The sequence below is a fragment of the Coffea arabica genome, chromosome 4c (genome assembly GCF_036785885.1).
Source record: "Coffea arabica cultivar ET-39 chromosome 4c, Coffea Arabica ET-39 HiFi, whole genome shotgun sequence".
Lineage (NCBI taxonomy): Eukaryota > Viridiplantae > Streptophyta > Magnoliopsida > Gentianales > Rubiaceae > Coffea > Coffea arabica.
The window spans coordinates 40,480,740-40,504,715 of record NC_092316.1 but is presented as its reverse complement, the minus strand read 5'-3'; the positions used below and the strand labels follow the sequence as shown (position 1 = coordinate 40,504,715).

At 35.0% G+C, this 23,976-nt stretch overlaps 2 protein-coding genes across 3 annotated transcripts in view; both read left to right on the top strand.

Moving 5' to 3' along the window:
* Positions 1–526: 526 nt before the first annotated feature.
* LOC113740160 (probable glutathione peroxidase 2) lies at positions 527–7,323 on the top strand. 2 transcript variants are annotated; one of them, XM_027267680.2, is made up of 7 exons: positions 527–717; positions 2,839–2,915; positions 4,916–4,977; positions 5,051–5,169; positions 5,659–5,826; positions 5,987–6,023; positions 7,050–7,323. In XM_027267680.2, the coding sequence occupies exons 1-6, from the start codon at positions 535–537 to the stop codon at positions 6,017–6,019; spliced, it is 642 nt and encodes a 213-aa protein (XP_027123481.1). In that variant the 5' UTR covers positions 527–534; the 3' UTR covers positions 6,020–6,023; positions 7,050–7,323. The 2 variants fall into 2 exon arrangements, with proteins under 2 accessions (XP_027123481.1, XP_027123480.2); XM_027267679.2 differs by having other exon boundaries at positions 636–717; positions 7,046–7,323.
* Positions 7,324–7,468: 145 nt separating this feature from the next.
* LOC113740161 (uncharacterized) overlaps positions 7,469–23,976 on the top strand; it is a 31,565-nt gene continuing 15,057 nt past the window's right edge. The window contains exons 1-4 of the mRNA XM_072046222.1: positions 7,469–8,943; positions 9,742–9,822; positions 9,941–14,579; positions 14,661–14,722. The gene's annotated coding sequence lies outside the window, so the exon portion shown is untranslated. The remainder of the gene's footprint in view (positions 8,944–9,741; positions 9,823–9,940; positions 14,580–14,660; positions 14,723–23,976) is intronic.

The following is a 23,976-nucleotide window of genomic DNA, read 5'->3' as shown; positions in this document are numbered from 1 at the left end:
CAGAAGAAAGAAACAACAAAAAAATCATTTTGATGATTTTATCTTTTTTCTTCATGTAACAACATTAATCTATTACATATATAACCTTCTAATTATTTCATTTCTTCACAATATAATCCAACAGTGCAACCTTATTAAAAAAAAGGAATATACTATTCCAACTTTACAGAAAAAATTTCATCATATAATTGAATTCTTTTATACTATAAAAAAATACATAGTTTAACAATCAATAAGTACTTCTTTAAAAATTAATAAATCAGTTACATTTTTTAAACGACCATGTACATTTTTCTTTTTGACCACTAAAAATTAACAACCAATAGAATATTTATTGAAAGATATACACATTGTTCTTTTTACTTTTAATCACTAACTATATTATTAAATCCAAAACCACTAAAACTATTTATATGATAAATATAAAAGTAAAAGGGCACAAACAATTTGTTATATTTTCCAAAAAATACGATTGTAATTAAATGCTTTCGGATGGGCACTCGGCACAGCCAACCTCAACTGGTAATCCAAAATATGTACACGTGTGAATTCAAGATAAGCATGACCGCGCGGAGGAGTTTAACCCAGTGGGCTTCCCTTCTCTTTCTTTGTCTTGCCATTTTTCTTGTTTTGAACGAAAACCCATCATTTCTTTCTTCTGAAAATATGGCTACCGCGGACGAATCGCCTAAATCCATCTATGACTTTACTGTCAAGGTATAAATTGGATTTTTTTTTAAAGCTTTTATGAGTTTTTATTTGCCGCTAATCGGTACCTGATATTGGGATACCTTCTGCTTTTCTTTTTGTCATGAATTTCATATGCCTATAATTCTGCTGGCAGTTACAGTTTCCTATATATCTGCTCGCCTGAAAGTTTCCTATATATTATGTGGGCTATATTTCTGGTGGAATTGCCGGTTTCATTTTTGTTTTCCATTTTTGGGTTGTTTTTGTGTGTGATACTCAGGCAATTGTTTTGCCTGCTGATTTGAACTTTCATGCTTGTTGTCTTTTCTGTTAGTTACTGAGGCCACAAAGTGTCAAATTCTTGCTGTTGTGTGAGGATAATTTACTAGAAATTTAGTTGTAAAAAACCCATAAAAGCAAAAGAGGGTGGTAGTGGTAGTCAGAAAAAAGCAATGATGGTTGTCAATGGGTACTTTTTTCTGGATAAGGGTCTGAGATTTGAGTCCAATTGAGATACCCTGGAAACGGGATATCGAGTTACCTCTTCCAGCCCCTTTTTTGCCAGATTTGATTAGTTTTCGTAAATACGTAAATAGGTACAAATATGTTCACTATAATTTGTTACTAACCCCTTAGCAACTGTATTTTTAATGGGGGGAGGGATGGGTTGGGTGGTACGGGTTCGAGTCCTCCTGCTTATACTAAAAAAAAAACTGTATTTTTAATGTTTTATTAGACATTTTGTTTCAAAAACCGACAAAGCAAAAGGATATGCAGAGGGTGGTGGGGAGACAGGAAAAAGTAATGATGGTTGTCAATGTGTACATTATTCTGGACTTGGGTCTAAGATTTGAATCCAATTGAGATACCCTTTAAAGGGGATATGGAGTTACCTCTCCTGACCCGCGTTGGACCAGATTTGATTAGTTTTAGGTAAATAAGTAAATAGATACATCTATGTCCATTATAAAAGTTACTAACCCCTTAGGAACTGTATATTTTATACTAATAAAGTTTGTGCACAATTGGAAAATTGGAGCATTGGACATTCTTCACATGACATTGGCTTTTAAGGATTGGATATATCCAAACCGAATCCACATCCGGATCCAATCTGAATTGAATTGGAACTACATGTCCAGAATGAGTCAAATAATTGGAACAGACTTCGAACCAACATCGCTAATCGGATCTGTATCCGGAACTATCAATACCTATACAGGTCCTACCCATTAGGAGCCTAAACGTGATGATTAGAAATTTCGTTTTCCTAGATCTTGTTCACTGTATAAGCTTTTTCCAGTTTCTCCCTTTGCCATCCAAGTTTGCACTTGCATTTAATTTGCATGAAAAGTAGAAAAGTTAGACTGGATTACTGATCTTTTATCATACTTTATCAAGCAGCCTATTCATTTGCGTTGATATAACTATGCACCACATGTTGGGTTGCATGAATTCTTGCCAATAACTACGTACTTGATTGAAAACATTATGGGTTTGTTTACAAAAAAATAAATAAATAGAACAAATAAGGAATCCACTATGGATGGCCAATTGGATTAGTCTTTACTTGCTCTGCAATTGTGCTTTGTGAATTGTCCATACTTGTATATCTTGTGGTGAAGCTAAGACAGTTCTTAGTGTCATAAGCAGTTTAAAGTTTATTACTCACGGAAACTTGTTAAGCAATTTCCTCACCTCTGGTTGTAGCAAGCAAGTCAGATCTAATTTTTGTACTTTGGTTGACAATTACCGAAGCATGAATCAGATGACAAAGTGGGAAACTAAAACAAGAAATGGATAAAAAAGCTGTTGTTATCCTAGCGAAAATTCAGTGCTCAAGATGGTAATACTGAGGGCCAAGAAGGCCTTGATCTAGTGGCTAAGGTTGATGCCCTAGGACTTAGAGGTCCTAAGTTCAAATCCCCCTTCCCCCTCCCCACTTCTTAAATCCCATCCCTCCTTTTGCTAAAAAGAAAAAGAAAATAAAAAAAAGGTGGTAATACTGAGGCTCTATACCTTTTGCCATCCACATGTATCTTTTCCATGTTTGAAATTCATTTTTCTGGCCGTCACAGATTTCCAGCCAAAATGGCCTTCGATATGTGTCCCAGCACTGATCATCTTTCTCATTTAATTTCATTGCAGGATGCTCATGGAAATGATGTGCCCCTTAGCAATTACAACGGCAAAGTTCTTCTTGTTGTGAATGTTGCTTCAAAATGGTAATTGCAGTGCCAGTATCTTTTGAGAATATCCTTCTAAGTTACTTTTGTATGTTATGACAACATTATAGAACTTCAGTTAAATAGTTTTTGGCTGTTCTGTCTCTTCTAGAAGCATGAGTGAATGACAATCAAAATCCTGCAAAGATAAAAATTCTTTCCTTCACTCGACTCAGTGCAGAACATCGAATTTTGTTTTGAACTTTCTGTACTGCTAACATTTCCTTGGTGTCTGCCAGGAGCTGTAATGCAACTTTTATAGTTTGTAGCACAAACGAGATGTAATGCAATGGCTGATAGATGAAGAACCTCTATTACCATAACTCAGCTAATACTATACCAAATTGTTGGCATCAATTACTAGATAAGACAGCAAAATCAATCTTGAAGAGTCACTGAAATTGGTGCTGGTTAGTTGTTTCAACATTGAGATCCTTAGTCAAATTAGACAAAAAGTTGGCTTTTTTGTTTATCAAGTATAGTTTCTCCAAGAGAAGACAGTTACCATTTTGAAGCCATAAACCTGTATTATTCCTATAGCTCCTGTAAGAAGATGAATCTATTGATGAAAGAGGTGACAGGTTTGGCTCCTTCAGCATTGTCCTTCACCTAATAGGAAACTCTATCAAGTTTCTTTTACACCGAACACAATGAGTTTCAATTGTAATGTTGTTGTTCTTCTATTGTCAGTTTTTAGCTGCCTTTCTACTATGTCTGCTTTTGGAATCCAAGGTATCAAGTTAAAAGTAAATTGCCATCTATGCTTCAAAATTAACTAGTTGCAATGAGTGTATATTTGCCTATACTATGTCATTAAGAGTGGAATGCTTGTAAAGATCGTAAATTTGAGGGAAGATATCTTCATAAGAAAAATTATTGGTTCTTCAGGCTGAAACTCAATGTGAGCCAATATATCTTCAAAGATTCAAGTTTCTTTGCCTTTTCCTGTTCAAGGCTTTTCTTCTTAACTATCAAAATTCATTTTTTGGTTGCAGTTCAAATGTTACATTTGATCAGAAACCAGTATTTGGGACAAATATTTGATCACAGTTACATCACATTTTTCCCGAACACGATTTAGACAACTACCTGTTACTCTGAGACATTGCTTTACCCCTTTCCAGTTACATTTTCTATGCTACAACCCAAAAATTTATGTTGGAAATGAGGAGAGGAGGGAGTGAATAAGACTAAATTCTGCAAGGTGTGGTCATAAGTTTATAAACGTTTCATTCAAATATCATAGGAGATATCATTTCCCTTGGGATGAGAGTCCATGGCTCCTACTCTCCCACTAGTCCTTGTCGCTGACCAGTAGTAGCAGCCTGTTGTCTCAATCCTTCACTTCTTATCTCTGTATCTGCCTCTTTCTCCATCTCCGTCTCCTTTGCTTCATTAGGATCAATCCACTACCTCTGTTTGAACTTTTATTGTCAAGGTGATCTTAAAACATCTACAATCCTCTAATTAGCTAGAACTTGCTTATTAAGTCCAGTTGTTATTGATTTGGTTACTGAAAACTTCTTAGTCAAAATGCTTAGTTAAATTCCAGGTAACTGTGAAAAATTCTTATTCAAAATGCTTAACCAAATTCTGGGTAACTGTGGAATCATTTCATTTGTATTTATTACTTCATCTTACAAGTAAAGAAATGTTCCCAAGCTTTCAGTGCGCATTCAACGTGTTTTGAATCCTAGTAGTTGCATTGGCATTGTCTACACAAACACCATTTTGTAAACAAAGTAACAAAATTGATTACCAAGCATTCTGCTTGAGGTTAATTTGCGTCTCTTTAGCCCATGTTAGGTATGCAAAGATGCTCATTTTGGCTTTTTGTTTTTTTTTTTTTGGGGGACGAAGTTCATGTTTCCATGTTTAAAAGTGCAAGGTTACAATATTCAGTGCAATTCTAAAGGTTTCGTCAAGCTTAAATCACACTGACAGAAAACTATTTTCTGTTTAATCAGTAATCTAATATGCCAAATATCATTCTTTTTCAGTGGTTTTACAGACTCAAACTACAAGGAGCTGAATGTTTTGTATGAGAAATACAAAGATCAAGGTGGGTCATATTGTCCTCTCAAATTTTACTTATTAGTTTGGTGATTATAGAAACATAATGAGTTTGCTCTCAGGTTTTGAAATTTTAGCATTTCCTTGCAATCAATTTGGTTGGCAAGAACCTGGAACCAATGAGGAAATCCTGGAAGCAGCATGCACTCGGTTTAAAGCTGAATTCCCGATATTTGAAAAGGTAAGTTTGTTTAGTAATTATTTGATTGGACTTCTTATGGGCTAGCAGAAAAAATGCAAAACGTACTGTGACTTTCAACCTCAAAGAGTAAAAGAGCCCTCCCTGGTGTCACGGGCTGATCATGCACCATTATTTGGCACACAGCAGCGGATCATTTTCACCCGTGCAGCACCCTTAGAACCATCCAAGTAATAACAAATTGGCCAGATAAACGGTATTGTTGGATTTTTTTATCATCAATCACTTTTCTCATAGCTCGTAGTGATAAACTTCAAGTTCAAACTGATATGGGGTTTGAGATTGTGAAATATGTTCGTCCACCCATGCTCCATTCTCATCCATGTCCACTGTGAAGCAGCTGTTGAGCTTTAAACCTAGTTCCCATGTTTTGCGATTCTAATTGCCATTCTCATTATGCATGGGTTAGTGGTAGTGCATTGCTAAGAGAGACCTATACGTACCAAACACCCCTTTTTTGAATGTTGTCAGATTGATGTGAACGGAAAGAATGCAGCTCCACTCTATAAGTTCTTAAAAGCAGAAAAAAGTGGTCTGTTGATTGCTACCATCAAATGGAACTTCACAAAGTTTTTGGTTAACAAAGAAGGAAAGGTTGTGGAGCGTTATGGCCCTCACACTTCACCTCTTCAATTTGAGGTAGGCCCATTTGTCCTTTTCTTATCTCTGCTCTTGGCTCCCTGAATGTACTAAATGAAATTTAAATAATATGCAATTGGCCCAGAGCAACTCAGAAAATTCTTGCTTTCCTGGCTTGTTTTCAGAATGCTTCTGACTATTCTTTCCTCTTATCTGGCAGGAGGACATAAAAAATCTGCTTGGCTCTTCTTGAACAGGTTCCCAGTTTTCCTGTTACCTACACCATCTCTACCAATTTCCATCCCCATCTAATTTGCTTTCACTTTCTCATTTTCATCTTTCTACAAAAATACACAGGACATCCTATCATAACAGGAAATTATTGTTTTATTGCTGCACTTCATACACTCTAACTTGACATCTCTTGGTTTGGTAACCAAATAAAAAGAAGAAAGATCTGCTGGCTCTATACATATGAATAAGAAGTTTGTCAGTTTATCTTTCTTGGGTAGACTTAGTTACGCATCCAACAGAAAAGGAATTAGCACAATTAGAAACATCTTCAATCTGAAATCCCTTCTCCAGCCATTTGCAAGTCTATCAGCAGTAAATTACATCGTACACATAATTCACTAATGAACAGGCAATTATAAAATTATACCCAAGATATGGTAGCTAAACAGGTGGGCGTCTGCCGAAACCCCCCATCATCTCAAGTGGTTTTTGCTAATATATAAAAAATAATAAAAGTAAAACTTATATAGGATAGCTGCCGGATGAGTAATTCATTCTTGTAGGTGGTTGATTTTTTATTTTGAAGAATTTTTGTTTTGGGAAATTTGTCAGAAAAATCAACAATTTAGAATTGGGTTATTCTTTACTCTTTTCAGTTGGGCCGATGCTCACTGAGCTCTGCATGCAGAACACTCGGCCAGCACAAACTCAGATTGGAATGAAAATGAAAAGTTGACTGATTAAAAAAGAGCCAAAAGAGAGAAGTAAAAGTGTGAGTGAGGACACTGATCGGGTAGGACATATGTTACAAACACAGTGAGCCAAAATCTCTGGATAAGATAGATATTGTGGTAGTTTCCCTGAAATATTTGAAAGTGCAAGTTCTTGCTTGAGTTTCTGTTTTCTTAATTATTTACTTAGTTTTCCGCATTAGAAATGGAACTTTTTTTTTTTATTTTTAAATCTAGGATGAACTACTTGAAATCATTTATGCACTCAAAACTTGGGTAAGCTGGCTTCTGAAACTTTCCTCTGGTTTGACAAGGCAGGACATTCTGGAACAGCTTGGGCATGAGCTTTGCTGATAATGCCCTAGAAGTGGAAACTTCTCTGTAATAGTCTTTTGTCTGTGTGCCCATATATGTGTCATGTTTATAATCACTTTGATCATGTAAACAATCAACAGAAGGTTAATTGTGTTATGTTTATAATCGCTTTCATCATGTAAACAATCATCAGAAGGTTAATTGTGTTATGTTTATAATCGCTTTGATCATGTAAACAATCATCAGAAGGTTAAGTTATTGATGGTACTTTTTTTTTTTTTTTGTCAAATATTGATGGTACTTTTAGTACTGAATTTGGATATTTTTATCTGTGACAACTGCAATTTTGTTGCATATGTTTGGTACATTTTACAACTCATTTGTCTATAGTACGAGGTCTATATCTCTTTTAATCACATAATACTTGGTAAGATTCATGAGTTCGCGAACTTGGGCCTTCATCTCAAAACTCGTCAGATTTCATGAGCTTGTAGTACTTGATAAAAAACTTGGCATTCATTTCAGAACTGTCTTGTCATACAGAAAACCAAGTCCTATGAACTACTACTATTCTAAAAAGTATTGTAACTCTAATATCAAATTACGTTGACCCAACTAATAAGTTCGAATTTAGAGTTTAAGTTTTGTCAATATGAAGGTCAAAGAAAACTACAGAACTTGGACGATAATCTCCTGATAATCAACCTAATGTACTGAAATATATGTGTGGTGAGTGGTGACACATTTTGATGCCTGGTATGTCATATGAGAGGCTCAAGAATTCTATTTTTCTTTTTCTTTTTTTTGTCGAAACAATAATTTTATTAACTATATTTCGATAGTGCACAAAGTTGAGCAAAGGCTCAATAATTCACTTTACAATTTGGGCAACTAGCACAAGGGAATAGGATTAGACCCATTCCATATTACAATGGTTGCTCAAGACTTGAGAGGTTCAAGACTTCAGTATACCAGGCTCATTTTGAAACAAGCCTTTGATTTTATTTTAATGGTGGTTTCATGTTCCAAGCTACCCATAAGCTAATCGTTAATTTCATTGAAACAGTAAACAAAATTGCTTAAATGACCCCAGTGTTAGGAGTGTCAATAGGGCCGGGTCAGCTCGAATGCCGAATTCAATCCATTCGAGCCGATAAAAAACCCGATGAACCTACAATATCAGTGAATCAAACTGAGCTTGGATCTCAAAACTAAGCTCACATCAAATATGAGCCGAGTTTGAGCTTTATTAGGTTCAAACCCGATATAGGTCCGACCCTATATATAATATAGGTAATATTTATAATATTTATATTTTGATAATATAATTATATATATAGGTATTATATATAATATTTATGTTATATATATATAATGTCGGTAATATTTATAATATTTATATTTTGATAATATAATTATATATATAGGTATTATATTATATACAATTAATCAATTCTATATCAATTATATAATATTTAGTAACTAAAACTAACTATGCAATAAAGGCTATAAAGCCTTTTTTGCCTCATTGTCTCTTCAAGAAGAAGTCTGACTCTTCAGTCTTCAAGAAGAGAATCGGAATCCAAAGCTCGGTCTTCACTCACAGGCCACAGCTCACAAGAAACAAAGAGTCAAAGCTCCACAAGACCACCGAACTGACCGAAGTGATTCTTCCTTCGTTTTCATTTCTTCAAAGAATCAAAATCACAAGTGAGAGTTCTCCAAAGTTCGAAGGCCGGTCGAAGCACTTAGTTTGGTTACCCTTTGATTTCTCTCATGGCCAACCACTTCACCAAAGACCAACAATTTTCGGACTCTTCGTGCCTCCACAGACAGCCTCACACTTCGAATTTTCCAATTGCAACTTTCAATCTTGGTCTCCAAAATCAGAGGCAAGGTAACTTTCAATCTTGGTCTCCAAATCCTTTATCTCTTCGATCCAATGTGTTTTTCACTTTTTTGTTTAGAGTTTTTATTTTTATTATTTTTTATGGCACTTATAAACTGCACCTTCATTTTTATTTTTTATGATTTTTATGGATGTCAAATCTTTGGGTCATATAATGGTCTAATATATCTAGGTTTACTAATTACTATCTAGAACTGCACCTTTAAGTCTGACTTTTGTGAATCCTTTAACTCAAAAGAAATGAAATTTACCGTGGTTCCCTAAACATAACCCTGAAGGAACTAGTCATCAATATAGTTTTGGGTACAATGAAGTTACTGATGACTACGTGTAGGCAGTTTTACTTGAAAATTCTTCTATAGAAGTCATGGTTTATAGCCTTAATTCAAATTCTTGGAAGGTTTTGGATTCACCATTTGAGGGTGCGACAGCTTTTGATGATCAAGTTAGAGGTGTTTTCACTAGTAGGGCTTTGCATTGGGTTATGAGAGATTGGGATTCCATGGATGTTTTTGTTGTTGCCTTTGATCTCCAAATTGAGCAATTTTATTCCATGCTATTACCTGAGTACCCCGGTGGTAGCATTCACTGGAATGTATGTTTAGGGAGTTTAGGTGGTTGTCTTTCTACAGTTTTTGTTGGTAGGTATCCAACTTATGTTGATGATATGTGGGCAAACTAGTATTAAGGTTTGCCGGTTTTCACAATGAATTGGGTTGGATACCCAATTAGTTATTTTATTTTAACTTAAACTTGCTTATTGATTTTTTTTATTTCTCAATCAAGGAAAAAATTATCATGTCAATCTTTTGACTGCTGTGCATATTCGAACCACTTTCTTAGAAATCAAAACTGGGAAATTCTGAGGTATGAATTTGTTGTATTTGCATAGTAACATTTTTTATACAATGATCACTTTCTTATTCCTCTTATTTGTACCAGTAAATACTTTACATCCTTAACAGTGTCTTTTTTTTGGCATTAGATGTCAGATACAAACAATGAAGACATTGTTATTACAATCACAGATGTTGAAGCAACAAAAACTGCAGTTGAACAAGAACCTGAAGGAGAAGAAGCAAATAAAGGTGAAAAGAGGAAAAGAGAAGTAAAGGTGAGGTCCAAAGTTTGGACCCATTTCACCAAGATTCCACCAAAGGAGGAGGAATGTGCTTGCAATTATTGCAAGAAAGTTTTCTCCTGCCGTAGTAAAGGAGGAACAACTCATTTGCATCGACATATATTTGAGGGCATATGTGTAGCCTACAAAAGAGCCATGGGTGGACAATTGTCAAAGGGCAAATGCTTCTTACTTTCCCCAAAGGTAATTCCAATCAAGCTAGTAACTTTGTTTGGAAGCACAATTTTGTTGCCATTCAATTTGATCAAGAGAGTAGTCTAAGAGATCTAACAAAGCTTATAATTAATCGAGAGCTGCCAGTTAATTTGTTGAAGATAAATCATTTTAGAAGTATGCTCTGGGTCTTAATCCGAAGGTTAATTTTGTGTCTAGAAACACAATGAAAAGTGACTGTATGAAAATATATGAATTTGAAAAAGTAAATTGAAGGAGATTTTTTTGCAATCCAAGCCAAGAGTATGTTTGACAACAAATACTTGGACATCTAAGACAGATCTTCCTTTCATGGCATTGACTACTCATTTCATAGATAATCATTGAAAATTACATAAAAAAATTAGCAATATTGTCTTGGTTCCAATGAAGGCATTAGTGGAGAATCTATTTGATATAATTATCAATTGCCTGTTAGAGTGGAATATTGATAAGATATGCACCGTAACTATGGATAATACTTCAACTAATGATGTTGTTGCTAGCTGCCTACAAGAGCATTATTTATTTAGAGGTGCATTATTGGTAAATGGGAACAATATTCAAGTTCGTTGTTGGGGTCATGTTCTTAATTTGATTGTTCAAGAAGGATTGGATGAGATTAATGATTGTATTCATAGAGTTAGTGATACGAACTCGACCCAACAAGAACCTATCTTGAAGAACCGAATCGATCAGGCAGCGGAAGGATCTATTTTGACCAGGTTATAGAACAATAACTACTTTGTTAGACCTAAAGAGAACCCGTCTCTAGAAACCTAGTGGATTGGTTATTGGCTTGAACAATAACTACCTTGCTAGATCTAAAGAGAACCCGTCTCTAGAAACCTAGTGGATTGGTTATTGGCTTGAAAGAACAAGATGATGTGATCATCTTGTCTTGAACACCACAAGTATCCAAACTAAATACTTGATACAGTTCAAGAAGAAACTCAAGTTCCATCAAGGAACTCCATAAAAGGAGACAACTCTCTTTTTATTAATTATCTTCAATATCATATATTTGAATAGTTAAAATAAAGTTGGCTATGCCTTACAAGACTCAAAAACCTAATCTAAGTTGGAAACAAATCAAGTTTTCTTATTTGACTTGACTTCTAAATTTGACATAATTTCCTAAACAAATTTGGAAGCAATTAACTACTTTCCTAAAACTCTAATTCAATTAGAATAGGAAACTAACTAACTCAAATTGGCTTAACATGGTCAACATGACCTTAGCCTTTATTCCCTAATTCAAACAACTTACTTAACTCTCAATTTGGAAATCAATCAAGATATTAATCAAGATTTGGAAATCAATCAAGATATCAATCAAGATTTGGAAACCAATCAAGATTTGAAAATCAATCAAGATTTGGAAGCCAATTAAAATTTAGAAAATTTGGATCTTCAATGATTCTCGAGCCCAATTGCACCATCAACCATCATTGGAATGTGAAGACTTGTAAAATGAAAGGAATCCATGCAAATCTTCATGTTCTCATCGTTTCCCTCCTCTTGAAAGACGATTTGTCCTCAAATCGAGTGCTCGTTTAAAAAGGAGTAACTCGGAGAATGTCTTGATATATGCAATCCAAGAAGCATGTCGCCAACCCAACTTGATTGTGAACATAAACCATTTGTCAAAGAATATCTTCACCCAATTGTACTTGGCTAGAATTTGGAAATTCAGTTTGGTTGATTCTTGGATTCACTTTTGGAAAGTAAATTGCTATTTTGAGAAGGTTTCCTAAGTGTTTGTTTGGATTTTGGCAGCTGATAATATGAACAAAGACTAACAAGAATTAGAAATCAAGAATGTGGAAATAAGATTTCAAATCCCTCTCAATTTCCAAATCCAATGCAAGGTTGCTTTTTTTTTTTCCTTCTTTCTTCCCTTTTTTTTTTTCTAACTTGCCAATTCAACAAAACAAGGTATGGGAAAAAAAAAAATTTCGGATGTACAGTACTGCTACAGTACGATGAACGTACCCGGCTACAGTAGCGGCGATGAATAGTACTGCTACAGTTGTGGACAGTGCCGATGAACAGTACCACCGTGAACAGTCATTTTTATTTATTTAATTTTTGCTTTTGACGACTCGATGCAAGGTTACGACTTCACTTGGAAGAAATTTAATGGGAGTTAAAACTCTTGAAAAACCTGTTTTCAAGAACGTAATCACACCAAAAAAATTCAACCTCGATCAATCACGGGATAGGTTAGTCTTAAGTGATAAAATCAAGAAAATAAGAATAAAAAGTTTTTTTTAGTTTTTTTTAAATGAAAAGGAGGCTAGGGTTTTGGCAGAAAAATAAATAGAAAAAAAGAAAAGAAAAGGATATTAATCTGAATCAAGAGCCGAAACTCTGATACCAGATGATACGAAATCGACCCAACAAGAACTTATTTTGAATAATCGAATCGATCAGGCAGCGGAAGGATCTATTTTGACCAGGTTATAGAATAATAACTACCTTGCTAGACTTAAAGAGAGCCCGTCTCTAGAAACCTAGTGGATTGGTTATTGGGTTGAACAATAACTACCTTGCTAGATCTAAAGAGAACCCGTCTCTAGAAACCTAGTGGATTGGTTATTGGCTTGAAAGAACAAGATGATGTGATCATCTTGCCTTGAACACCACAAGTATCCAAGCTAAATACTTGATACAGTTCAAGAAGAAACTCAAGTTCCATCAAGGAATTCCATAAAAGGAGACAACTCTCTTTTTATTAATTATCTTCAATATCATATATTTGAATAGTTAAAATAAAGTTGGCTATGCCTTACAAGACTCAAAAACCTAATCTAAGTTGGAAACAAATCAAGTTTTCTTATTTGACTTGACTTCTAAATTTGACACAATTTCCTAAACAAATTTGGAAGCAATTAACTACTTTCCTAAAACTCTAATTCAACCAGAATAGGAAACTAACTAACTCAAATTGGCTTAACTATGGTCAACATGACCTTAGCCTTTATTCCCTAATTCAAACAACTTACTTAACTCTCAATTTGGAAATCAATCAAGATATCAATCAAGATTTGGAAACCAATCAAGATTTGAAAATCAATCAAGATATCAATCAAGATTTGGAAGCCAATTAAAATTTGAAAAATTTGGATCTTCAATAATTCTTGAACCCAATTGCACCATCAACCATCATTGGAATGTGAAGACTTGTAAAATAAAAGGAATCCATGCAAATCTTCATGTTCTCATCAGTTAGGAATGCAGTGAAATATGTTAGAGGATTTGCTAAGAGAAAACTTGAGTTTCTACACTATGCTGACCAGGAATGTATTTCTAGAGGCAAAATATTATCTCTAGATGTATGTACACGGTGGAACTCAACATATTTAATGCTTGAATCTGCATTACATTATAGGAGAGCTTATGACCGCATTAAAACTTGTGATTTGAACTTCAAAGATCCTCCATTGGCTGAAGATTGGGAAAAAGCTCGGATTGTTTATGATTTTCTAGAAACTTTTTACACTGTCACAAAAATTCTCTCCGGCAGCAAATATTGCACAGTTAATGTGTTTCTTCATGAAATTTACCGTGTGTTCATGTTATTAAGGGAAACTTCTATAGCGGACAGTTCACTTCTTGGAAGCATGGAAGCGAACATGATGGTGAATTTGAGAAATATTGGCTAGAAAAAGAGCCAAATATCTTGCTATCTGTTGCTTTTGTTTTAGATCCCAGGTTTAAAATGAGAAAATTGAAGACCATCTTTAGCAAGATTTATGAGAGCTATTTAGCACCATATATGTTAGATCGTGTTCAGAAAACATTTCAAGATCTTTTCATTGAGCATGTAAAGGCTTATGAAGTGAGTTGTCAGCAGGATATAACTTCACAAAACGAAAAAACTACAGCAACACTTCTTTCGCAGCCAAGAAGAACTACATGGATGATTTTTATAGCCTTGACAAGGAGGAAGATAGCACTTGTAGCAAGACAGAGTTGGACTCTTATTTGGAGGAAAAGATCTATCCAAGCAAGGTCGATGAAGAAGAATTATTTGATGTATTGGATTATTGGAGAACTGATGCTTCCAAGTTTCCAGTATTATCCATGATGGCAAGAGACATTTTAGCTATTCCTATTTCTTCAGTTGCATTTGAGAGTGCTTTCAGTACAGGGAGACGTGTTTTGAACAAGTTTCGTAGCTCATTGTTGCCCTCCATTGTTGAAGTATTAATTTGTGCTCAAGATTAGATTACAGATGCACCTAAGGAGATTGATTTTGAACAAGAATTTGATCCTGATTTTACAGGTTAGTAGCAATATTTAAAAATTTTCTTTAATTATTTGATTTCTTGTTGATATTTAGACTAAGTAGTGTTTATTCTACTAGTTTCTTCTCAGTCCAAGAGTTAAAATCAACTCCTCTACCAGCTTTTTTGAGAGCCAATATTGGTAATGCATATCTGAAACTCTAACTTTGTTTATTAGTTGATTAAATTTTTGTGTTGACATAATATTGATTGATTTCTTTTTATGTTGGCATGTTTGAATTCAAGTCACAAGGTTATGAAAAAGTTCTAATATTTGAAAATATATTGGTGTATGACTATATGTTTTATTATTATTTTTAATGTACTTTGAACGAATCAGACATAAATATTATTGGAAAAAATTCTTGATTTATGTATTTTTTAAGAATTATTACTCGTTCATGTTTAGTTTTAATGTTGTAGTTCTGTGAATGTTAAATTAGTTTTACAACTTAATAATTATAGCAATTATATTAAGAAATTGAGTAAAAAGTGAGTTTGGGCTAAGGCCGAATAAGGCTCACAATCCGAATATTATGTGAGTTGAGTATGAGTTTTACATTTATTAACCCGAATCTCATAGCCCAAACCCCGAAGGTGTTATAAATTAAATGAGCTGAACTTGGGCTTATAAAAGACTGACTCATTAGGCCCGATTGACAGGCCTACCCAGTGTACAGGAATAAACTCACTCAAGAACAAAATAAGTTTTTTTTTTTTTTTTTTTTTTGTAGGTAAAGAACAAACTCCTTTGTTAAACTTCATATGCCTGATCAATTCGTTCCATCAAGATGCTTAGCACGAATAGTAAGATACAATTGCAGCAGGACTTCTTCTTTGGCCAAATTTATTTTCATAACAATCAAGTGTCATAGCTGAGCAATTCAGTTAGTGTTTTAAAAGGTAGAGAAATTCAGGCAAGATGTATTGTGTTTGAAGAGACGAAACAAAAATTTTAAAGGCTACATCTAGTGATTTGTATTTTTAATGTTTAAGAAGAGAAAAGGTGCAATAAAATGTGATTAAAAGTACGTATAATTTAATAAATAAGGGAAAAATTTTAGGAACAAGTGGACAAGGTTAATTCCTTTATGAAAGCTAACTAACTAGCGTTTAACTTTATTAATTTTCCCATTACATTTCTTGTTACAATAGAAGTATCTAAAATCTTCTCTTCACAGTCCATTGTGCAACATTTCCAAATCCAAGAAGAGTGAGAATATGGCTACTTTTCCTTCTAATTCAGCCTTTAAATTGTTCTACAACAAATACAATTATTTAGCTTAGTGGCCACCAAAAAGGACTAAATTCCTCTTTGGGCTGCAAGTCAAAACCCCACCTGTTTTGAAAAAAATTCAAAAGAGGTGTCAAATCATCCCTTTGGTCTAGTCAGGTTATTATACCTACTAACTCCTTATACATAACCTCTTTAGCCTCCCCACCCTGTAGATTAGGATAGATTAGATTATAGAAATATTCTCGTTACAATACAAAATTAAAAAAGTACAATTATTTAATTACCCATACACCTGGTTGGAACTTGGATATTGGAATAAGGGTAGCGATGGTTGTAGCAGCATTTGCTCCTAACTTTTGAAGGTTAAGATTTGGCCAACAAATTAAAATAAAAATTTGGAATATATTATTTAAATAATAACACTAAATCTGACAGAATGACATGTCCGTTTTGTTATGAATAATGCTGGTTTTCAATGTTTCTGTTACAAAGTTTTACAAGTTATTTGTGATGGATTACAACTTGTGCAAACTTTATAAGTTTATATATAGTTTAGGAACAGTGACAACTGCTTTTACCCCAAATTCGACCTGGTAATATCATCTGTGTTTGTGTTACGAACGATATCAGTTAGTGGCAAACTTGAATAATGTTTCATTGTAAAAATAAGTTCTCTTAGTTTTGATCAAACGTTGCAAAATCTCTTAGTTTGGTGAATAGTAGTAGACGGTAATAAATAGCTGTACATTATAAGTGAATGTAATACATTATAAGTGAATGTAAGAATTTACTAATATCCTACTAAATACATTAGCATAGAAATACACGCATTGCACGTTCACTTGTTACTACAATTTTTTTTTGTGTGAGTGGAAGGTGTTGATTAGTACTATCAATAGAGTCAAGTTAGTCGAGCTTGACTCGTTTGGCCCAAAAAAAAATCCAATTGAGAGGATTCGTTTATGGTAGGCACCCTTTGATCGTGCCTACCATAGGAACGCAGTTCCAGTTCGACGCGTGTCTAGAAGATTGTCAAAGTGGACCGTGCAAGGTGAAATGCACATGAAGAGTCCCATGCACACGGAATTAGGAAAATCATTTAAAAATCATGCCTAAGTACATGGCAGGGGAGGAAGCGAGGGTGCAAATACAATGAAATACGGGGGACATCGTAAAAATAGGAATTTATGCGATGGAAGCAGGAGGTATGAGGCAACAAGAGACTACAATAGGTAGGACAAAATAAATCGATGTAGGGGGCAGAGTGGGAAATTTAAGTCACACCTGAGAACAACAGAAGTAAGGGAAGAATGTGGAATATTGGATGGAGTAAATTTGATTAGATTAGGAATATTATCACAGGCTGTATTGGTTGTAACAAAAGATAGCAGTGAGGTAATATGGAAGGAGGAAAAAAGTAACGTTGTCGTAACATATGTAGAAATTTGCGATAATCAAAAGGGAGAATATGTGACGCCCCCACTTTTTCCTAAGGTGAACTAAAGGATATCCGCAGGACGCCTGCCCAACTCTTGTCAGGACTCACGCAAATTCCCATTCAAGCTTAATACAACACTAAATTACAACCAGATAAAGTAATTGCAAATAGTGCGGAAGTTTTCAAAATTAACTACACATAACCATTATTCAATCCTTACGATGGGTTTCCAAAATACATCCCAAATACCAAAATTTTTCGTAGCCATAATACTTGGCCACTAACACTGGGGCCCTATTACAAAATATCACAAAAGGGATGTCCACTCCTGTTAAGGAAAACAAATCTATAGGGTGAGCAAAACGCTCGTGAGGCCAAGAACACACATGCAAGCACGTAGTTCAAGTAACACTCCCAAATTAATCAATTTAAAACAATAACCATTCAATGAGGAGCACTTTACTGAAAAGTAAATAGAAACAATTCAAGGATATGGGAGCTCTCAGGAGCTATTTTTCACTTGCACGATCACGAATCTCCACGCGTTGACACTCCGTCAACCGGGTATGTTTAATTCGTAGAAACATCACTTACACTTTCCCTTCTCAACCTTACATACCACACCGGGTCCGCAATACATTTATGAGGCGATACTTCAGCGAATATGCCAAGCAAGACCTCTCAATAGGTCGAGCTTATGAAATCTCATGGTTTACTGAGAAGCTCGACCAAACCCATATTGGCTCGAGTCCAACGCTAGCTAATAAGAGAGTTTGGGCGTCCTTCATTTTTACACTTTTGTATTGAGGAGGTTCACTCCAATGACTTATGCAATCACAGCATAAATAATCACTTAAACACTTCACATAAATTCACTCAACAAGTTATTTAAACAAATAAGCACTTCATTTCACGAATTCAAGTTCACTTTGTTTAAATGGGGACGAGTGCGATAAAGTATACACTTGACTCAAAGGTTTCAAAAACTCAATTTATATAACACTTATCACTTTGTAGATATATCACATAATACACACACTTTGACACTAACTGTGAGTCAATAGCAAAAGTGTCACTTGGAGGTTCAAGCTTCCACTGTGGGATCCTCTTGAATGTCCTTATGTGCACCTGAGCAAATAATAGTGAATTATCATTCACACATCCCAATTATCAAGGAAGATTGTGCACTAGTACAATCTAGGGAAATTTCATGAAAATAAACCTCAATTACTTGTAAATCGAGGTTCAAGTGGAGTTCTTAAAGTACAAGAGCAATTGAGTTTTTTTATCTTGGAAATCAAGCATAAACGTTCAAGTACTATCGAAAGAATAAGAAATATTTGAAAAACTCCATTTCCTTGAAATTCGAAAAATTTCAGTTTTGATATGATATTTTGAAAAATCTTATCTCACATTTCACATTTCGAAAATTGGAAAACTTGGTACCGTTGGAAACCTTTTCCTTACTAAAAATTCCTAGAATACACTTTTCTAAGATTCCAAATGAAAAACATTCAAAAATGAGTTCAAAGTCGCTGTTCTGGTTCATAAGGTAGATTTAAGTTGATTTTTGGCCAACTTTGAAAATTCGGCAAAATTCACTTGATTGGAACTAGCCTTTGAAATTTAGAACACTATTAGAGTAGCAATCCAAGTTTACAACAAAATAAGCGCAACGAGAAACGGAGTTTTGAGCACTAAGATATGGCAATTCAAAGTTACCAAAATTCCCTTGTGAAACAAGGGTTTCCAAACTCGAGTCATGAACTTTGGTAATTTAGTCGAGCAGTGAAATGGACTTGGATTGGTACCAAATTCGGCAATATAATACTCCTATATAAAGGGTATCCCTCTATCAAATTTCATGAAAAAATACCTTCGGAAAGGTAGTCAACCAAACAACCAAAGTTTCAAAAAATCCTAAGGCAAAACTGCCTTGAGCTTTTTGTTTTCCATTCCAAACATTTGGCCAAGGAAAATCCTTCAAACATGGTTCATTTGTGTAGGAAAAACCTAAGGAATATTCATGGTATATTTGGTAAGTGTTTTAACTCCAAGAAATTCAATTGGCAAGTCCACACCAAGTCTAGCACCAATTCTGCCCAAAATTTAGGGTTTTCAAGAATAGGGCAGGTTTCGTATTCTGATCACAAATCACTCAAATCAACTCGGAATTGATCATGGTTAGTGGAATTGGAAAATACATTCATAAAACAGAAGAAATCATTTTGAAATTCAGCACACAACTAGCTCAAATTTGAGCCTCAAGTTGCAGCTTCTGAACTTCGTTCCAGGAAAACAGAGAAACAGGACACTCATCTTTAAACGGTTGGTACGGGATACTTGGGTGGAATTAGGGGTTACATTTTATACCGTTGGAAAGTTGGGAATGTCTAGTTTCAAATTCCATTGATGGCACTTGATTTCGACGTCGGAGCATAGAGTTTTGGACGAAACAAGAAGGCTGTCTGAGCATTACGGGGAAATTTTTCCAGGTTTGCTAGCTTTGCGAGATTAATCCATTTGACCAATCAAACCTCAATATTTTTCGATGAAACTTTATACACCACCTATACAACATATAAACATCATATACAGGCCATTAAAATCTCAAAATTTCGCAAAAAGAGGCACGATCATAACAGGGGCAGAATTGGAAACTTTACATCCATGCACTTCTTGAAGTTTATACTAACTATGCACCATTAATCTACCATTTTGAACACTAAACCAACATTAAATCTATCATCAAGCATCACATCAGCCATCAATCTAAGAGTGGGAGTTCATAGAGCCCACATTCAAAAATTTTCAACAATAACAAACCACCTATATGAATATCTAAGCTCATAAGTGTAAATCAACTTCCATAGGCCAAGAATTTGAGGGTTGATCGTCACTTACTTGTGTTGGTGAACAAGGGCAGAATTTTGGCCCTCTCTTAGCTCAAGAAAACAGTGAAAAGCTCCCCCTTTTTGTAGTTTAAGATGATCTTCAAGTATTAAGCTAAGTGTGTGTGAAATTTGGAAGGAATTGGAGATGATTTGTGCAAGATTTAGAGATGAAAAATGAAGAACTCCTTGGGTTATTTTTGCAGCTGATGGCCGGCCACTTTGTGAGGAAGAGAGAGAGTGTTTTGATCTAATTTGGCTTCCTAAGGAAGCTTCGTTTGCATGGCTAGAATTGGTGCAAAAGTCAATTCTTCAATAGTGTACGTACGCGCGCGTTTTGTGCTCGATTCCTCTCGCGTTCATTTCACTAGTGCACTAAACCTCAAATATACTTATATTCATACTATTATTATCCACTCTTAAAGATATAAAATGAAGGTCTATAGTCTCCCAATTAATCGCGCGCGCAAAAATGTGAATTTCCAATTTAAGCGCGATAAAGCGAAACTTTCAAGAAATTCTTATAACGATAGTACTACTAACCATCATCTGAGTTTTTAAACTTTAAATTATCTAATTTAGATCCATAGTACAAGTCTCCAATGTTTGAAACTTATTGTACTCTCCAACGGTTAAAATTTCCAAATACATTTTCACTAATTTCACTAAACGCGCTTTCGAAAATTAATTTTTTGAAACGAGTCACTTTAAAAATACTTTGAAGCTATACTTCTATGTAATTAAGTTCAATAGGACTAGAAAATGATATTCGGAATAAATGGACAATTACATGATTAAATAAGCTCGAAATAGGGTTTTTAAAATAAATGAATTTTGTGAATCCTTACATCCTCTCCCCCTTAAGAAAATTTCATTCTCGAAATTTACCTTGATTGGCGAATAAGTCTAGATATTTCTCTCTAATTGTCTCTTTAACTTCCCAGGTTGCTTCCTCTACTCCGTGGTTCCTCCAAAGAACTTTTACTAGCGGTATCTGCTTGTTCCTTAATTCCTTCACCTTTCGATTCAAAAGTTTTACCAGTTTCTCCTCATAGGTCAAGATTTCATCAATCTCAGCACTCTTTGGTCGTAAAACGTGAAAGGGGTCTGCATGGTATTTCTTAAGCATGGACACGTGGAACACATTATGAACTCGAAATAAATTCGACGGCAATTCCAACTTATATGCTACACTTCCCACGCGTTGAATAATCTTGTAAGGTCCTACAAATCTCGGTTGTAACTTCTTTCCTTTTCCAGACATCAACCTCGCTTTCAGCGGTGTGATTTTAAGAAACACTAAATCTCCAATGGAAAATTTCAAATCCTTTCTCCGATTATCTGCATAGCTCTTCTGACGACTCTGCGCGATTTGAATCCTTTGACGTACCAATTTTACCTTCTCATTCGTTTCCTCGATCCAAGGCACTGTGGTCGGGTCTAAGATTTTCCGTTCGTCCAATTCATCCCAACAAATCGGGAACCTACACTTCTGACCATAAAGCGCTTCATACCATTTGAATAGAAGAGTGAAAATTATTGTTATAAGCAAACTCTTCCAGAGTCAAGAACTTACTCCAACTATCATCAAAATCTAGAACACAGGTCCTTAGCATGTTCTCAAGAGTTTGAATTATCCTTTTAGATTGTCCATCGGTTTGAGAATGATAAGTAGTACTAAAGTTCAATTTAGTTCCCAACATTTCTTGCATTTTCTGCCTGAACCTCGAAACAAATCTCGGGTCTCTGTCGGACACGATACTCACGGGAATTCCGTACAGTCTGATAATCTCATCCAAATACAACGTGGCCAACTTCTCTAACGGGTATTTCATATTAATCGGTAGAAAATGAGTCAATTTGGTTAGTCTATCCACTATTACCCAACATTTTTGCACTTCAGTGTCCTTTCCTTGAGATTCCTTGATGTGTTCCAATAATGTGGAATTCACTACTATATTTTCCAAATTACTTTCCTGGTCCCAGTCGAGGATTCCAATAACTAATTTCTTCCAACAATTACAATTCCTTGGTCATCAATCCAACCATTTGTACTTGACGACTCAAAATATCGGCTACTACATTGGCCTTTCCTGGATGGTATTTGATTGTGCAGTCATAATTTTCCAAAAATTTCATCCATCAACGTTGTCTCAAATTCAGCTCCTTTTGAGAAAATAAGTACTTAAAACTTTTGTGGTCTGTAAAAACCTCAAATGTTACTCCGTAAAGATAATGTCTCCATTTTTTCAAAGCAAAGACCACAGCCACTAATTCCAAGTCATGAGTCGGGTAATTCCCTTCATGCGGTTTCAATTTTCTAGAGGCATATGCTATCACTTTATCATTTTGCATTAAAACACATCCCAATCCTTTCCTAGATGCATCTATGTATACCACAAAATTATCATTTCCGTTTGGTAAAGCTAACACAGACGCTCTTATCAATCGTCTTTTCAATTCCTGGAAATTATCTTCACACTTAGGATTCCATATAAACTTTTCATTTTTCTTGGTCAACTCAGTCATGGATCCAGCAATTTTAGAAAAATTTTGGATGAATCTCCGGTAATACCCTGCTAATCCAATAAAACTTTAGATCTCAGTAGGAATTTCTGATCTTTTCCACTTCGAAATAGCTTCAACTTTGACTGGATCCACTTTAATCCCATCCTTAGAAATTATGTGTCCCAAGAAAGTCATTTCTTTTAACCAAAATTCACACTTACTAAACTTGGTATACAAGTGATGTTCCCTCAAAGTTTGCAAAATAATTCTCAAATGTTTCTCATGATCTTTCACATTCTTAGAATATACCAAAATATCATCAATGAACACTACTACAAATTGATCCAAATAAGGTTTAAAAATCCTATGCATCAAATCCATGAAAGCGGCAGGTGCATTCGTTAACCTAAAAGGCATTACTGCGAACTCAAAGTACCCATATCTCGAGTTAAAAGCAGTTTTGGGTATATCCTTCTCCAAAATCCTCAATTGATAGTAACCCTGTCTCAAGTCTAATATCGAGAATACTACGGCACATTGCAATTGGTCAAACAACTCATCGATGTGGGGCAATGGATACTCATTCTTAATTGTAGCATCATTTAACCCTCGATAATCTATACATAGTTTTAGGTTCCCATCTTTTTTCTTAACAAACAAAATCGGGGCTCCCCACGGAGAATCACTTTTTCGTATAAAATTCCGTTCCAACAAGTCTTGCAGTTGTAAATTCAACTCATTCAATTCGGATAGGGCCATTCGATATGGCGTCTTAGAAATAGGGGATACATCCGGAGTAACATCGATCTTAAAAGCTATTTTCCGTTCTGGGGGTAAAGACTCCAATTCATCGGGAAAAACATCTGGAAAGTCTTTTACCACTGACATGTCCTCCAGATTCACCTTATCACTAGGAGTGTTGATAAGAAAAGCCAGATATCCCTGAGCTCCCTTACTTAACATTTTTCTAACTCGAATCCCCGAGATAAGTGCAGATGAAACTAATTTACCCCTCGCATCCAATTTTAGGGCCGCCTCTCCCGGGATGTGCAATTCTACAATTTTTGTTTTACAGTTCATCTGAGCATTGTAACAGGCTAACCAATCCATGTCTAAGATTACATCATATCCCTTAATTACTAATCCTATCAGATCGGCCAACAATTTGCGTTCTCCAACCCATATCTCACAGTCCCTATATATCAAATTGGCAATTAAACTTTGGTCCCCAATAGGCGTTTTAACTTCCAGGTCATAGGGTAACTTAATTGGTTTCAAGTCTACTCCACTCATGAAATTAGGGTTTACAAAAGAATGAGTAG